Below are 19,059 nucleotides of genomic sequence, written 5' to 3'. Positions count from 1 at the left end.
AGCCCTGAAGCACATGAATATTCACTTGAGACCCTCTCTGATGGTGGAGAAGCAAGTGGCCATCACTCTGTGGAAGTTAACAACCCCAGACTGCTACCAATCAGTTGGGAATCAATTTGGAGTCGGTAAATCCACTGTAGGAGCTGCTGTGATGCAAGTGTGTTGGGCCATTAATAGACTTCTGCTAAGGGTAGTGACTTTGGGAAATGTGCAGGACATAGTGGAAGGGTTTGCCACAATGGGGTTCCCAAAGTGTGGGGGGGCAATAGATGGCATGCATATCCCTATCTTAGCACCAGACCACCTTGCCACAGAATACATAAACCGGAAGGGATACTTCTAAATGGTGTCGCAAGCCCTTGTGGATCACAGAGGACATTTCAGTGACATCAATGTGGGGTGGTCTGGAGAGGTGCATGATGCGCTTATCTTTAGGAACTCAGGTCTGTTTTAAAAAAAAAAAAAAAAAAAAGATGCAGGCAGGCACTTTCTTCCCTGACCAAAAAATAAATATTGGTGATGTTGAAATGATAATAGTGATCTTGGGGGATCCTGCCTACCCCTTGCTGCCCTGGCTAATGAAGCTATACAGCGGGCACCTGGACAGCGAAAAGGAGCATTTCAATGTAGGCTCATCAAGTGCAGAATGGTGGTGGAATGTGCATTTGGCTGCTTAAAGGCAAGATGGTGCAGCTTGCTCACTAGGTTAGACCTCAGTGAACACAACATGCTCCCTGTTATCTCTGCCTGCTGTGTGCTCCATACTGTTTGTGAAACACAGGGGGAAAAGTTTCCCCCAGGGTTGGGTCATAGAGGCTGATAGGCTGGCTGCAAATTTTGAGTAGCCGGATTCCAGTGCTATGCTAAGAGCCTTTGCGGAGTGCTGTGCCTTAGGGAAACATTGAAAACCTATTTTTGGAATGAACTGCAGGAATGTACATCTCTGTCAGTGCAGTGCCTTCCGTTCCCAACTCTCACCATCGGCCCCCTCACCTTCTTTCCCCACGGGCAATCCCAAAGCTCTCCATGAATAAAGAGAAAGTCACTTATGCAAATTAACTGAATGACAAAAGCCCTCCTTCACATCTAACTCAACTTTTCTAAACCATTCACCTTGCCAGGAATTCAAACTTAAACCATACCTATTACTTGCTTAGGCTCTGTTGTCATCTTTCACCATTTCCAAACTTTAACCTAACTCCACCAAATGTATAGCTAGTTTATTCACTCTGCACTATTATTGTAATAGTCACAGTTATGGTATCTTTGCTTTCTATGTTATCACAGTAACAAGTTTCACAGTAACACAGTTTCAAACATCTGGGTTCCAGAATCCAGGAAAATGGGGAAATGGAGGATGAAATTAGAGCTAGTATAAGCCTGGCTCAGATGGAGGGAGATTGGAAAATACCAGTAATATTTAAAGGGAAAGTCTATAAAATGGTGGTTCATCCAGTTTTAATGTATAGCACTCGGTGTTGGGTAACAAAGAAGAAACATGAGCAAATGATCTGTCCCACAGAAATGCAAATAGAGAGATGGAAGAGTGGTGGTAAGCAAAAATGGCCAGGTGAGGAATGTGTATGTTAGATAAATGCTCAGTCACATCCATAAACAAAAAATGAGGGAGAGCAGGTTCAGATGATTTGGTCAGGAAAAGAACAGTGCTGGCAATTATGTAAACAGATAAGACTGAAGGAAAAAGACAGAGGCCAATCGAAGAAGTAGTAGTGGCATGTCATAAAGTAAAACATATTGGCATGTGGGGTGATGGAATTATAGCACTGAACTGAGCACTTTGGAGGGAGAGGATTCATAGAGTGGACACCATTTGATGGGATTAGGGCAAGGAAGAAGGAGAGATGTCACAATAATACACTTGAACTAGGCACATGTGTCTAAACACTGCTTAATTTCAAGCTATAGAATCATGCTTACCCCCTCAGAATACTACTTTCTTAAAACAAAGGGAAAATAAGTAGTAATGGTTTTGCTAGCTTTTATTTAAGTTGACTCTACTTTTATTTGTATTGTCCTAGCCAACCTGTCTAGTTTAATCAAAATTTTTTCTTTGCTTGAGATGTTAATAAATTGAATTATAGTTATTGTAAGCTAGTTACTTCATTAAGTTTATACTTGATATGATATTTCTTTAAGTTTAGCTGTTGATTTATGTTAATAATGCTTAGCTGCTAGTGACTTTTAATTAGGGTAAACAACCTCTTCTTGCAATTAGTATCCTAAGAATTTAAATGAATACCACTGATGTTGATGCTCATAGCTTTTTGAATTTCATACTCAGTTTTATAATAGTCTAATATGGTTATCCAAGCCTGTTTTAATTTACTTTATATAAATTTCTTGTTTAGATAAGAGAAAGTAGTGCTACATTGTATAATTCACTTTATGTATTCTTCTTTTCTTATAGTTATCTCATTTGCATAATCTTTGTTGATTTAATTGTTGGTTTCTTTTATCATTTTTAATTGCTTAAATAAACATTTTCTATGTTTCAAGTTCATTTTGGGTCATCCCTTAGTGTATAAGAATCATAGAATCATAGAATATTAGAGTTGGAAGGGACCTCAGGAGGTCATCTAGTCCAACCCCCTGCTCAAAGCAGGACTAACCTCAGCTATATCATCCCAACCAGGGCTTTGTCAAGCCTCAGCTTAAAAACCTCTAAGGATGGAGATTCCACCACCTCTCTAGGTAACCCATTCCAGTGCTTCACCACCCTCCTAGTAAAAAACTTTTTCCTAATGTCCAACCTAGACCTCCCGCCCTGCAACTTGAGACCGTTGCTCCTTGTTCTGTCATCTGCCACCACCGAGAACAGCCTCGCCCCATCGTCCCTGGAACCCCCTTTCAGGTAGTTAAAGGCCGCTATCAAATCCCCCCTCACTCTTCTCTTTTGCAGACTAAACAAGCCCAGTTCCCTCAGCCTCTCCTCATAAATCCTGTGCTCCAGCCCCCTAATCACTTTGGTTGCCCTCCGCTGCACTCTCTCCAACTTGTCCACATCCTTTTTGTAGTGGGGGGCCCAAAACTGGACACAATATTCTAAATGCGGCCTCACCAATGCCGAATAGAGGGGAATAATCACTTCCCGTGACCTGCTGGCAATGCCCCTCCTAATGCAGCCCAATATGCCATTAGCCTTCTTGACAACCAGGGCACACTGCTGACTCATATCCAGCTTTTTATCCACCGTTACCCCCAGGTCCTTTTCTGCAGAGCTGCTGCCCAGCTCGTCGGTCCCCAGTCTATAGCTGTGCATGGGATTCTTCCTTCCTAAGTGGAGGACTCTGCACTTGTCCTTGTTGAACCTCATTAGATTTCTTTTGGCCCAATCCTCCAGTTTGTTTAGGTTACTCTGTATCCTATCCCTACCCTCCAGGGTATCTACCACTCCCCCCAGCTTAGTGTCGTCCGCAAACTTGCTGAGGGTGCAATCTACCCCATCCTCCAGATCATTAATAAGAAGAATCCTTGGTGAATTATATGCAATTTACCCATTAACTGCAGTCACATGAAAACATAATCAGGAATTCCTTCTTTTGATTTGGTTTTCCTGAACTAGTCACATGAGAAACAAGTAATGAATAATTCTATCTAATTGTTTCTCCCAATTATCAGTTTTGATGATTGTTTTCTTTTGGTTATTTTGCTTTGAAAATTACCCATTATCCAACCCCTTTGGGTTCTCCTCAAAGCCCTTCACCCCGGGGTGGTAATATAAACACCATTCCCCAAAGAGTGACTGGGGCTGGGTTATTGCTGCTCCCTTTGGCACAGGCAATCCGTTTGCACCCTCTAGTATCAGCAGTATGAATCAAGCCTAGAGCCTAAGATTATGCTATTTTAGAGAATGGAAAAACTGAAACAGTGAGATAATAAAAAAAAAAAAAAAAGAACTGCAAGGGAGGGCAGCACAAGATTTTATCCCAGGCACAAAGAGATCTAACTGGCAACAGTTTTCATGGTTATTTATTTTCATTATAAACCCCACCTCATGAGATTTCCGACCTCTGGATCTGATAGCGTGTTTTGGAGTTACCTTAGTAACATCAAGTACAATTACGATGTTGATCTTCTGCTTTGGCCTCCTCCCCAGTAATCATTGCCCACTTCAGTGTTCACCTGTCCACAGCAGTGCACGTTTTATAGAGCAAATTTAACACAAGATTCAGGATGAAATGTAAATGACCTTTACTGTTCATATTGGTGTTGTAAATTAGACTCTGTCACAGCATCTACCAAGACTCTGGAGCACTGACACTGCAGGGAGATTGCTGCTCAGCATCACCAGTAACTGTCACTCTTCCTAAGTAAGCATGAGTGGTTTGGAATGTTGAACAATTCTACAATATAAACGTGGAGTCAGTTCTGCAGTTGTTCTGCTCAGATAGTTTTTCTCATCTGTTTCAATACTTGTTGAAAGACTTACCAGTTAAGGTTGGGGAAGTGCAAAAATGAGAAGGAACTTTAGTCTTGTTTCTGATTTTTACGTTAAGTAAATCAGGATGATCTCCACTGAAGTGAATGCAGTGTGAAAAGGGTGCAAGAGAATTGGGTGTCCAGAGAGGAGAATTAGAATGTTAGAATGAGGAGATTTCAGAAGATAACAGAGATGGCACCAAGGTGGGCTAGAAGGGAATCATGTGTCTCAGTATTTACCTCCTTAATACAGATGTCAATACCTCCTTATGATAGAGGAAAAAATGACCATAGAACTGCAGTGCTTTCGTCACATAGCTTTAATTTAGGAATTGCTTGTCGTCATTTTACACTTGTCAATAAGTTAAACAGTAAAAATGTGCTACATACCTACTTGCTGAATACATAAATAGTAATATCTAGCTTATATCACTTCATATAGAAACTTATTCTCAATTATGTCACATTTACATGTATAATACATTTTACTCAATACAATAGAATTGCTGCACATTTATTAACATTTCATAGCCCAGACAAGTTCTCATTTGCTTAATTGTTCTGTTTTGGGCTTTTCTGTAGCTATTACACAAATTAACAATTTAAAGGCTTTTTTCCCCTCCCAGTTTATTTTACCCATCACTCTCAGATACAGGTATTATCCTAGCTCTTCCAAACTAATGTCAGTCCTGTGGGATTTAATAATTAGGTCAGAATTCACAGTGCAATCCAAACAATAAACCGTGTAACCCAGCTCAGTTTAGTGGCGTAAAAGAGAGAAGGCCTTCCCCTGCCACTCCTTTCCCACTCTCTCAGGCTTGGAAACCTTAGCTTGAGTGCCCTCATCTTGTTGGTGTTTATCATGCATACTCATCTAGCTGCACCTCCCCCAGTACTTCAGAGTCTGAAGTTTCCATTCTCTATCATGAGACCCAACCACGCATGGGGATCTCTTTACTGTAGGTTAATTGACATGCATAGTCTACTCTGTTTTCCATGGCATCAAACTTGTCACTTAACACTGTTGGCCTGAAGTTTGTTTAAAAGGTTAAGGTAGGCTTTGGATTTCAAGAATCTAGGATATGAGTCCCGCTCCATTAGCACATATACAGTTTTTTGGGCTTCATCAAAGCTTGTGGAAGTTGGATCTTGAGCCTTTTTAGCTGTAGCTTCCCTTGTATGATAGTCAATGTTGATCTAGAAAGAGAGAATCAAACTTTAATATATTTTTTTTAAAAAACAAACAACTTTTTTTCCATTCTATTTATCACTTTAGCTTCCTGAAACAGACTTAGTCTTAAAATTCTGTCCAATGTTTCTTTAAGCTACAATAATTAATCTATCCTTAAATAGCATCTTTCATTCAAAACTGATTAAACTTAAAAAATGGTATACAAGCTATACGTAAGAATTACCATGAACTACTGAAGTGTAGCCATTTCTGGGATCAGAAAAAGTAAATCTACCCAACTATTTAGGACAGAAAATGAAGAATAACATAGCCAATTAAAACTGCAGGAGGAATTTTTGATAGGATGTAGGCATCTGGTTTGGAATATGGCCTAGGCTAATACCTCTGCTAGGTACGGCCTAGGCTAATGCAAGTGATCCAGACTGATTTCATGTCTCATTCAAGTTTCCATCCGCAGAACTGGCCCTCAACATCTTGCTCAAATCAATACTGACTCAGAGGGAAGAGTGCCATCTTCCGAATCATGAGCACCATCTTCACCTTCCTGTTAGATTTTTACTGAATTTTCCTTTTTCTTTTTCTTTTTTGGGGGGATGTGGCATTTTTGTTGGGGGTTTTTTTGGTTTGATTTGGTTTTAGCCCAGTTTTTACCTAGCCTCAAATGACTGCTTGAGAACTGACAAGCTCACAGCTCAAGACAGTACAATGGCAGGTGACTTAATGAAAACATAAGAACCTATGGCTTCTCTTCTTATTTTATTAAATCTGTATCTGTCCTGCTACAGCCATGTGTCTATCCCTTGTATGATCTCATCATCTTTCCTGTATAACACAGAAGAGATTAACTTTGTACTTACTTGTTTAGTAGCATCTATCTGAACAAACTCTTCATAAATCTTCTCTGCTTTGCCTTGCAAGTGATCAGACTTGGTTTTCTTGTAGTCCTCACAAGCCAGCCAGAACTCAATGTTCTCCTCACTGAATTCTGACTTCAGAAACTCCCTGAAGGCACCTTGACCGCCTACAGCAAACAAACATACTTAATCAGTTATAATGTTATAAATATAACTTAAATTGGGGAGGATAAAATAAATACAATTACATTAAGGGTGGCATTAAAGTCTCCTATTTATAGTAATAAGAGTTTGCTGAAATATACAACATTTCTCTTTTGCAGAGTACTGCAAATGCAGGGTCTGATCCCAAGGCCACTGAAGTCAGTGGGAGTTTGTTCTTTTCTGCATGGTCTGACTTTGGCTACAAGTGCACACACTACTCCAAATAATGCAGATAAGAGTTATGTGGAACCTGTTCCAAACCCATTTAATTTAATTAGATTATTTCCATTTACATCAGTGGGAGTAGGATTGTGTCTATGGAAAGGACAGGCTGTAAAGTTAAGGCAATATGTTACAATAGGTATCCATGTGACAATGAAGATGTGAATTACTGAAAGGCAATTGGGCATTGTTTTTAGCATTATTCACAGAATGCTACAGCTTCATAGATTTGTTTTGTCTGCATGAAATTTAATCAGTAGATTAACATAAGAAAGAAGCAATGATCAAATACACTTACTTTGGCTGGTAAGAAGCTTTTCCAGAGACTGGGACCATTCCATCACCTCTTCTGCAGAAGGCCTGTGATGACCAAAAGGAAAAATATTTAATCCAAGAAACAAAATATTGACTGTTTAAGTATTTCTAAGAGGACATTAACTAAAATAACCAAAGGTTAAATAACCAAAGTTACAATTGATTATTGAATTTTATGAAAATGCATTTCTTGCTCATAAAATTTCTGGTTGGCTTTGCCTGAAATTGGTGGCATGTGATTGTCCCTTAACTTGCACAAGTAAGAAGCTCTTAAAGTAAATAATAGGTGAATGGAACATCTGTGGTTACAGTCTTGGGCTGACCTGGTTTTTATTCCAAGACTCATTAACTTCTTCTGTGACCTTGGGCAAGTCAGTTCATCTATGTGTGCCACTGTTATCTCTATCTCAAAATGGGGATGGTAATATTTTTGTACTTCACAAGAGTGTTGTGAGGCTTTAATTCATTGAGATAAGTGAGGAATTAATGAATAGTATGGTGATGAGCACCACTGAACTGCCTATAAACAATTAAAAAGCAAATGAGAAAAGGAAAACAAAAATAATTTCAATTCCATTAAAACCCTTTAGTGTGTAATGCCCATCTTATAAAAATCCTTTTTGTAACTAGAGATTGAAATTAGTTTGACCTTAGAAATATTTTATTGTTCATTATATATTTTACACATTACTGCAAATTTAATAGACTTGTTTTGAGGACAAAATATGGCAATCTAGCCTTAATTCATAATTACTGTGTATTTCTAGAGTCCAGTACTTACATCACATTTCTGGAGTTAGAAGACTTGATGCTCGATTCAAGATGTGGTACCATGGACTTCAAATAGCTTTTCAGATCTGCACCACTGAAACCAATGATCAGACGTGTAATGAATGGATGATACTGATTAAACACTGTTACATTTAGGTAACATTCTGCATGAAGGTCTTAGGACTTGTAAACATTTAGGGCCAGATAATTCACTTCCACCATTGAGGCCTATGGGATACTTATGCAAGTAATTACAAGCAACTGCTCCTCCTTTCCTATCTGCTCCTTTTTATATTCAAATTATTTAACTTAGGAAACTCTACTCTACTCATCCAGATCCTTTCTAGTTCAAGCCCCATTATACTAATGTTATCATTTTATAACATTGAATACACTATGCAGAATATGCTTTGCTCTGTGAAATGGCACTAATTATGTATTCTCAATTCGCTAATGTTAATTTCACTCCAAATTCATTTTCATTTGACAGTAAATCACATATACTTACAAAGCCTTTTGCTTCTTTTTATGAACCTTGCCTTCTGCAAGCTTACAATCCATTTCTTTCAGTTTGGTTGAGCTGTTGTGAGGAAAAAATAATTCTGGCATATTGCTTAGTCTCGGTGTGGGGTTGACTTCTGCCGTGGTAGTCCGTAGAGCTGCAAATGACTGCTTGCTGCCTGTGCTGCCTGTTGCCTTTTATTGAGCCAAGCAGCCTCTGCAGTTGGTATGAACAGATCTGTTTATCATGCAACATAACCACAAGCTGTGGAAGTTCCCCTTTTTTCTGTGCAGTGACGTGTGTCTTTCAAAAAGAAAACAGACAGGTCTTGTGGTGGAAGCTGAACCGGATGAGACTGGGTCTGTTTGGTCAGGCAAAAAAAAAAGTAAGTAAAATTTGAAAAAGCACAAAAAAAATCTTGTCTACATCTGATTGGTCCTTTGAAAAAGGTCTGTTACAAGTATTTCTGAGACTTCTGTCAAACATGCTTCCAGAAGTTCCAGGTTCATTTAATCTAGTTAGAATGCACCTGCTGTACTATGGGATTGATCAGCTATATCCTAAAGTGCCATTAAGTACAATTAGAGAGACAAGGTGAGTGAAGTAATATCTTTTATTGGACCAACTTTTGTCGGTGAGAGAGAGAATCTTCTTCAGGTCTGAAGGTCTCACCAGAAAGAGAATCTCTGGAGCTTACACAGAGTTCTTCTTCTCACTGACACAATTTATAGAATCATAGAATATTAGAGTTGGAAGGGACCTCAGGAGATCATCTAGTCCAACCCCCTGCTCAAAGCAGGACTAACCTCAGCTATATCATCCCAGCCAGGGCTTTGTCAAGCCTCAGCTTAAAAACCTCTAAAGATGGAGATTCCACCACCTCTCTAGGTAACCCATTCCAGTGCTTCACCACCCTCCTAGTGAAAAACTTTTTCCTAATGTCCAACCTAGACCTCCCCCACTGCAACTTGAGACCGTTGCTCCTTGTTCTGTCATCTGCCACCACCGAGAACAGCCTCGCCCCATCCTCCCTGGAACCCCCTTTCAGGTAGTTAAAGGCCGCTATCAAATCCCCCCTCACTCTTCTCTTTTGCAGACTAAACAAGCCCAGTTCCCTCAGCCTCTCCTCATAAGTCCTGTGCTCCAGCCCCCTTATCATTTTTGTTGCCCTCTGCTGTACTCTCTCCAACTTGTCCACATCCTTTTTGTAGTGGGGGGCCCAAAACTGGACACAATATTCTAAATGCGGCCTCACCAATGCCGAATAGAGGGGAATAATCACTTCCCGTGACCTGCTGGCAATGCACCTCCTAATGCAGCCCAATATGCTATTAGCCTTCTTGACAACCAGGGCACACTGCTGACACATATCCAGCTTTTTATCCACCGTTACCCCCAGGTCCTTTTCTGCAGAGCTGCTGCCTAGCTCGTCAGTCCCCAGTCTGGTTCAATAAAAGATATTACCTCACCTACGTGGTGTCGAATATCCTGGGGCCAACTCAGCTACAACAACACTTCATACATTCCCTTTCATGCCATGTACTGGTGCAGTGAGGTAGCAGAAGATAAAAAGTTCAGAAATGTCCTGTGTTAACACTAGTGTTCTGCCTCCATATGCAGCACACTATTTACAACCTATTTATGTAAATTGCACCATGTGTTAGAATATTGTGTGCCGTATTTGTTGGTGGCTGATCTAAAATATGTATACCATGCAAGTGTTTCAAACAGGCTTTTGTAGGAATGGTCTTGAGGGTTGCTCTGAGTGAATTTGGTCCAACCATTGCATTTCATATCATGCTTTTTGTAGAAGCCCAAAGCCCTATTTTATAGGTATCTCCATCATTTGCAGTGGCATGACTGGATTATGTCAAGTTGCTTCACCAATTGCTGTGTGCAGATGGTGAAGGAAACCTAGAATATACTGAAGAGATTTGTAGCGTTTGCTCACAATTCTGGTTTTTTCCACAGAGGAAGACACTTGGGTTTAAGGCTTGAGTCTATTTGCTCATAGTGAATAGGGACTTTGCCTAGTGACTGGGGGTTCTGCAGAGCTGAAGATTTAATTTAAAGAAATCTATAGCCTTTATGTTTGTGTGAAGATAACGTTTAGAACATGCACTGCCTTACAATGGAGGCAGCATTGTCTAAGTCTACACAGATGCGCCACTTGAAAGATCTGCCTCAGGCAGAAACTGGTGCCCCAGTGCACAACCTGAGTAGCTAGAGTGTATGTGGGGGAGTGCATCTGGGTTGCAAAATTGGAGTAACCTCTCTGGCTTGCATCTCTGTTGTGTGGGGAGAATGGGTGATTGCTATAATGATGGATTCACTAGCTTTGCTGCAAATCCCTGCTAATACATAGGGAGTTCCCATAGAGCTGAGCTTCAGAACATGCAAAGGCTGCATGATCTCTTGCAGAGGTTCCCTTAGGGTACGTCTCCACTTCAGTTAGATACCAGTGGCTGTCCCGTGCCAGCTGACTTGGGCTATGGGGCTGTTTACTTGTGGGTGTAGAAGTTTTACCTCAGGCTGCAGCCTGAGTTCTGGGAGATTCCCACCTTCCAGGGTCCAAGAGTCTGGATGTCTACAGTGAAATTAAACCGCCTGAGCCACATGAGCCCGAAGTAGCTGTCATGGGTCAGCCGTGGGTATCTAATTGCAGTGTAGACATACCCTGAGTCAGATCTCACCCCTTTCATAACAGAATTGCACTAGTTCTGCTATTAGAGAAGCCTCCATGGGTGCAGAGGAGGGGTTAGATCTCTTCCCCAAGACAGGTGTGAGTTACCTCCATTCATCTCTTTGGGATACTTCTCTGTATCTTCGCTGACCTGAAAGCTTCTCTCTATCTGGAATTTCTGGGAAGTTTCAACTGCTTCCTTTTCTTAAACCTTGCATGTACTTTTGAGTTCAGATTTAGCACCTAGTGGATAATGTGACCAGGTTGCCTGGGATCTCAGTGACAGAGAACTTGCACACCTCTCTGAAATTGTTCTTCATCTGTGTAGTATTGAGGATATAGTCTGAATGAATGAAAATTAGGTCTCAGTGGTTGATATAAGTATGCACATATGATGTTTGAGAGCTAATTTGCATGTGGAGTGTATCAAGATGATGGCAACTCGGCTGTCCTTTGAACGTTAGCAATGACATAAGTCTTTCTGTCTGCTTCCTGTGGTGAAGTTTGTGCTCATGTTATCAGGTAAACAACGAACTCCACAGAGACAGTTTATTTACTAAATGCTTTCAAACTCTCTTACCCATGCAGGGCTAAAAAGGAAGGAAGGGTTATTTACTTTCAGAAAACTGTTTTTATAATAAAGTAATTTGTTGTCTAGGTGCTGGATTTTTTTCTTAAGTACAATGGGAATTTTGTGGCTTACAAAATAAATGCATCAGGTCAATGTGGGGCCAAGTGGAAACATAAGGAGCCCACTTTTCAGAAGTGGGCAATAAATACCACATTTAGATACTCAAATTTGAACTCAAGTGGGTCAGTGACCCCTACTTGTGTTTACTTGCTGGGTTGGACGTCCAAATACAGGGCTGGGACATCTGATTAAGGTATCCATGTTTCAGAATTGGACTCAGGAGATTAAGCACCAAATGCTTGGTCCTGTAAGATGCTTAGTTCTCTTGAGGGTGCTCAGCAATGCTCAACTCCTATTGGAGTTGGTGGCATCTGATGGTGCTTGACACTTTTGCTGTATCAACTGGGACATCATTATGAATCCATAGCTGTGGATGGGTACAAACAAAGTCTCCTTGACTTTGAGAAGAGGGTCCAGGCCTGGTGTGTGTTTGCTGTCCATGCTGAGAAAATAAACCAATTTGTTTGTTTTTTTGTTTGTCACCAAGGAAGGTCATAGACTACCAGTCCCCATTCGAAGCATGGCTAGTGAACAGTCCATTTCCCCACTCCAAACAAGGGGAACATAGCAATTGTCTCTTATTTTTAGAGCTAGAATTTGTTAAAACTGTACCTTTAATCCTTATTTTGTTTCCTTCTCCTAGAATGGGGTTAAGACCTATTATTGCCAGGACCTATTAGCATCCCTCTTAGGTAATTTATTCAACTGAATAAATAATGGACCTTATTCTCCTGTCACTTACATCAGTGTAACTCCATTGACCTTAATGTGGTTACCTCTCATTTACACTGTTGTGAGTAGGGAATTGGATCTATTTTTTATTTTTGTATGTATGTTTAGTCTATTAAATGACTATTTTATTTAAGAAGTTTAAGCATTAATTTTTTTTAATGATTTGATGATTCAGACCTGCAGTACTTAACAGAATTGCATTTAAAGTAACTTTTCAGCTTGCTAAGGGCACTCGCAGTTGAAATATACTCTTCTTGAAAATCTATTTGTTATATCCAATTTTTAAAAATATGAATAGAAATATTAATGACCAAGTATGTTCCTTTTTGTAGTACTGATTTTTGAGAGTTGGCACAAAGCTGTAGTTCAATAACAAGGAAATGAAGGACTTTTATTGCCATTCTGTTTTATGTGAAGGAGGTTCAAATACCATGGAGATGGGCAGCAGTGTGAAACCCTAAGATAGAAAAACATTGTTCATCGCTGATGACTTTGTGGGCCTTAGTCTTGCTTTCTCATAGTTGATATTGTGGCTTGACTGGGGCATACCTTTAGAAAAATCCTTTAACCTGTAGTCGGTATTCCTTATAATTTTATGGTAATTTCCAGGAAGTTGCAACAGAAACTTTGATGCAGGAACTAGTGAGGAAACGGTTTCAAAATATTTCAGAAATTTTGTGGTTGGATTGACATACACCTTCTCCTATTTGGTGTGATGCACCATAATCCCACTTCTGTCTGGTATTTGCCAAGATATCTGGAACCTGGTTGTGGAACTTTTGTCATTTACTTACAGTTGGTCAGCCTTGAGGTGATGATGATTGAGGGTGTACGAAAGAATGAGTTTGTCCCTAACGCTATGAACAAGGGCATGATGATGACCTTAAGCTTAGAGTAAAAAATGCAGTCCAGCCCCCAAACATTTCAATATGGGATTCTTGACATTTGTGTTCCAAGTCCAAAGGAAATATTTTAAGATGTTTAAACCAACAAGGTAAATTAAATGATAAAAATGAATATATTGGAAAGAGCTTAACTAGGATCTGTCCGAAACAGGATTCATTCATGTGGGGGCTTTCATTGGTGTAAATCAGAGTAGCTCCATTGATCTCAATAAAATTAATCTGATTTTTCTCTAAAATGAATTAAGGATAAAAAGAAAATCTGGGGACAGATTCTCAACTGGCATAAATCAGTGTAACCCCATTGAGAACAATGGACCTACTCTGAATCATTTGAGGATCTGAGCCATGGTTTTCCTTTCATCCTTAACCCATCCTGTGGTACACATTATTACAGAACATATGACACAGGACTGCATACCTGTGAAGCAAAATAAGATGAATTAAGGATAGAATGGCAACCTTTATATTGTTTTTTAAATAATGTAGTCCTTAGACAATTTTGGTCTATATGTTCAGTGGGTCTCTGCAGATACACTTGCAGACCATTCTCATTCACAAATGAGCCAATATGAAAGCATGCAAAAAAGGTAACTGCATACCTACAGCTTGGTTTGTTTATGCAAATGCTAATGCATGTACTCAAATGGATGTTGATGGTAAATTTTGCAGGTTCATTCAGGATTCCTGCTAAAGCTCTTGGGGTCTTCTGGTGTGCTTGTATTTTAATGTGAAGTGAGACTTGAAAGAGTAAAGGTTAAACCTAAAGCCATTCTTGGGCTACAATCTGATTTTAGCTGCATGGCTTCGTCTCTTCTAATATTCCCCATTTCTGCAAACCTCCAGCTGTTTTTTTCCACTCTTGTTCCTTTCCTCTCCCTCTTCGGATTCCTTGTTGCTATGTCCAGTAGCTGACATAGCTTCCTTTCTGCATCATGTTGCTGCTGAACTGACACATGGTCTTAAGTCTGCAATGCCCTCTAATGACAGCAATGCTGGGCAGAAAACCTACCAGGTTGTTTTGCTGATGCTGCTTCCACATTGGGAGAAGAGATGAATGGCAAAGATGTGAAGTATGTCCCCCCCAAAAAATGTATCATTAAGTAGGCAGATGAGGGCTATGTAGCCTTTTCAAAGAATCATACTACTGGCTGGGGATAGTTCACCAGTAGAGATTGTGACTCCACAGGAATAGAAAGAGGCCTCGTAGCAAATCTGTGAATGGATCAGAAGTAGAGAGGTCATGGTGGAAAAGGAGGCAAATTCTGTTGCAGAGAGACACACCTGGTGTCTATCACAGAAATGAAGAGGGGACTATTTGGTGCAGCCTCTTAGGGTGGTTAATCAAAGATGTTGAATGGCTCCTTGAACTTCCCTTTCTAGCTTTTATCCATGACTCATGTCCAATCCCAAAAATCAGGAGGCCTGATTCTCCCGTTCTGTGAAACATCTGCTCTCATATATACCCCTGTGTAAAGTGGGCATCAAATGCAACCATTCTGATTTAATAGCATTTGACAACCACTTTGCTTAGTTGTCAATGGCCGTGCAAGGTGCAAGCAAGTGGAAAATCAACGCTATGAATTTAGGAGAAAGGCTGGCCCTAATTTCCTCTGGATTTAATACCAGGCCCAGCCAACTTCAGGATGTGGAGTGTACAAAGATGGCATAAACCAACTTTGCCCTATGCCTTTCCTCAGGTCCTGTGCCAAACACAGCTCAGATGGATCTGAAAATTGGGGTCTAAAATAATTTCAAATGTAAAATAAAGTTGATAGTAGCTAAATATTCTAATGTAATATGTCGAGTCTTTAGTGTTGTACTAGATAACACAACAAAGAAAGTGGTGGACAAACTGGATGGAGTCCAGAGTAGAGGAATAAAAATAAATTTAGAAGACATGGCCTTTGAGGAAATGTTGGAAGAAGTGGGCATGTTTAGACTAGAAAAGAAAAGTCTGAGGGGAGACCTGAAAAGTCTTCACTGTCCTCTTTATAACAGCCTTTCACATATTTGATCAATTGTTCTCCAGGTGCACCAAAGGCACAAAAGGAAATAATCTGCTTAGTTTGCAGCAAAGGAGATGTATGTTCAATATTAGGAAAAAAATTCTAACTATAAGGATAGTTAAGCACTGAAACAGGTTACCTAGGGAGACTGTGCAATCCCTGTCATTGGTGGTTTTTGAGAACGGGTTAGACACACACTTGTCAGGGATGGTCTAGGAATATTTAATCCTTAGCACGGAGGATGGACTAGATGACTAATTGAGGTTGCTTCCAGGCATACGTTTCTATGATTCTATAAAGGAGATTCAGATCCTCATGAACATCATTCACTCTTATTTGATAAACTACTTTCCTTCTGTGAGTAACTCTCATCCTCAGGTCATCCCTTTCTGTCTCAATGTAGTATTTCTTTCTCATTTTTTCCCCTTTCCTCAGTTTGAATCACTTATTCTTCTCAGAACTGCAAGTGACTGAAAGTGGAGACAATTCAGAGTTTAGTCAATCCAGAGCTGGAAGCAGGGGAAGCTGAATGAGCTGAGAATGGGTGATCTCATTCCAAGAGCCAGTTCGTGCATCTCACTGACTTCTAAAGAAATGGGCTTAAAAGCAAATATTTTCCAAGGATATGAAATTTATGCCTTGTTGAATCAGTGAAAGAGGGTAAAATAATAATGTTAGATTGACGGTGGTGAGGAGGGGATGAGACTTCATCTAAGCTCTACCTCTGTAGATCCTAGCTGGACAAGGACATTTCTATGTGGTGTTTCCTAAGTTACAAATATTTTTGCTGATTAAGCAAGCATGCCTGCTTGAGATTTGTGGGAAATAAGGTGTTTAGCTATTCTAATTGTTTGAATTACTTTATCTAAGTCAAATGCTACCTTCACATTCATCTACAAGTGGAGTATCCTTGCTTCTTGCAGATTCCTTGGGGTCTCAGGACACAATCACATCTCATGTAGTGGTGGGACCAAACCCAACAGCCCTGTGAAATAAACTGAGTGAAAGTTTGCGAAGAGCTTCCCTCCTCTTTATTGCCCTGCTGTGAGTTTGACCAGGAGAAGGGTGATTAAGATCTAGACTTTTCATCTCTCCATGCCTCAGTTTATCCATAAAATACCTACCTTGTGGAGTAATTGAGGCACCATTAATTACTGCTTATGTCATGGTTTCTTGATGTGCCATTAAAGCAGCCTTTCTTTTTTCATTATCATTATCATCATCATCATTACAGTGAAGGGTAATCTGTAGATTTTGAGACGGAACTATTTTTGCAAAGCTTTTTAAAATAATGGTATTGATCATCCTCCGTAAAACTAGATTTAGAAGAAAGACCTCTTCATTAATGGTTGGTGTCAACCCACTCCAGTAAGAAGATAGGTAGGGGAATTTGTTTGCAGCAATATTAGTGATCCAGCTGTTATTCATACTATAATCTGCTTTTTTTATTTGTGAGAGATTTCAGATCTCCTGTGTGTGTGCTTGTGATGAGTAATTTCCATTACCTGGGCTGTTCCTTCTGAGTTTGAACAGAAAAAACTTCAAAACAGAAGGGTATGTGGGTCTCATTAATAGCTCAGATACCTTCTAGTATTCTAACTATCTCTGAATTGTTGCTGTACATTGTACTCCCTGCTCATGGAGCAGATTTGATTAAATTTGTGTGTGTGTGGGGTGGGGGTGGGGGGGAGATGAGACAGAGCATGTTTGTCCAGGATTACGACACTGGGCACATTTCAATTCAAGTGAAGAGAGAAGAAAATTTCATGAACTCTTTAACTCTTACAAGTTAGTGTGAGTTATTTCAAGCTCACTTCTTGCTTCTGTTTTTCTCTGTACTTCCTGTTTCTCAAGTCACTTATTAGACTAGCCTTAACCCTGCTCTCATTCTCTGCTGAACTCACTCCACTTCTTACATTTTGTTTAATCAAAGGTGTTGGCTCTCACACTTGTCTATGATCAATTTTGATGTAGTCTTTCTCTTTATCATAACTGAGGAGTGTGAACCAAATGGGTAGATGGCAGCAAGGTTGTTGGATTGATGGGGCTTGAGCCCAGAGAGGCTTTCTGTTGGTGAAACAAACATTTCATGGTTCTCCTGAAAATCCTCTCCAATCACGAAAGTAGAGTTTTAACCTAGCTATAAAAACAAGTGATTTCTCTGAAATGTAGTTGTCTTCTACATGACCTAGAGAGATGAAATGCAGATTGCTGTTGCTCTCAAGAGAGGCACTTCAAGGAAATAGAAACTAGTTTCTGTATGAGAGGAAATAGTTCATGACAATTTTTTTTTAATAACTTAGTATTTTAGCTCATGTTTTGTAGCATAAAAGTTAACGAGGTGGTGAGCCTCTTATTGCTTGGGTAGCCAGAAAATCCTGGCTATTTTTGCCCTAATCCCATCTACTTTGTAATTCACTCTTTTTAATAGACGTGTGCCAGATACTCTCTGGAGTGAAATCCTGATTCTACTGAAATCAATGGGAGTTTTGCCACTGACTTGAGTGGGACCAGGATTTCACCCTGGGTTTTTAAGGTTCTACTTATATCTGGTGGAGCCCAATAACAACCTCAAATCTTGGGTCCTGATACCGCGCACACATACACATATGAGTAACTTTATGCTTTTGTGTAGTATCGTTGAGTTGAATGGGACTATTCATATGAGTAACGTTACTCATGTGCCTATGTGTTTGCAGGACGGAGGCCTCAGTAGCCAGATACAAGGCTCTGATTCATCAATGCATTTAAGGATGTGTTTAAGTATATGAGCAGAACTACTGAAGGTAATAGAAGTCAGTGGGACTACATACATGCCATTAAGCATGAGTTAAATTGAGTTTACAAACCTAGAAAGAACCGGAAGGGATTGTTTTAAACATGTTACTGTGGAAAAGTAATCTATTTCCTTGCAAGCCATTTAGTGAATCCTCCTTGATCTGATGCATACAAATCTGCTTGCTAGGAAACAGATTTTTCTAAAATTCAGGCTTTCTGAAAACACCTCTTAATTTAAATAATTTTTTTCTAGGCATCCCTGGAAACTTCCATATATTGAAACTACCTCAGTATTCCAAAGACCAGGGTAGTTAGAACTGATAGTATATTTGATAGACCAATGGACGGATCTGGGATAGCAAATCCTTTCCTTTGAGAGAGCTATTTCTTTGGTGGGGTAGAGAGGAGGTTTGATATTCAGATGTTCTCGTCATTGGCTTAAATCTGCTCCTATTGAATTCCACGGAAGTTTTATCATTTACATCAGTGGGAGCAGAGGTAAGCCAATGCTGAGAACTTCTGAAAATCCTAGCCTTGATTTTTAAAACATAGTTAGAATTTAATATTATCCTTTCCCAACAGAGACTAAAATATAAGTGAATTCTCTTGTGCTAAATATCGATTGAGAATAGGGAAAGTGTGGATGCGTTTACTTTGCCTCCCGCATACTGTAAATAATTAAAGTTTTTATTAGAATTATTCATCTTAGTGTTTCATATCATGTATGTTGCAGCCAGTTACATGAGACTAAGGACAGGCATCTA

General features: G+C 39.8%; 1 protein-coding gene across 1 annotated transcript; it reads right to left on the bottom strand.

Annotated features, from left to right (window-relative positions):
• Positions 1–4,745: 4,745 nt before the first annotated feature.
• RGS1 (regulator of G protein signaling 1) lies at positions 4,746–8,755 on the bottom strand. Its single transcript, XM_067535146.1, is given in 6 exon segments — positions 4,746–5,637; positions 6,490–6,653; positions 7,211–7,272; positions 8,009–8,092; positions 8,507–8,628; positions 8,630–8,755. Coding segments are annotated over 6 exon segments (744 nt in total). The 3' UTR covers positions 4,746–5,451.
• Positions 8,756–19,059: the final 10,304 nt, after the last annotated feature.

Source organism: Emydura macquarii, unplaced genomic scaffold, assembly GCF_026122565.2.
Source record: "Emydura macquarii macquarii isolate MOO-44397 ecotype Brisbane River unplaced genomic scaffold, CSIRO-AGI_Emac_v2 contig_3477, whole genome shotgun sequence".
Taxonomy (NCBI): Eukaryota; Metazoa; Chordata; order Testudines; family Chelidae; genus Emydura; species Emydura macquarii.
This window is presented reverse-complemented; position numbering and strand designations above follow the sequence as displayed.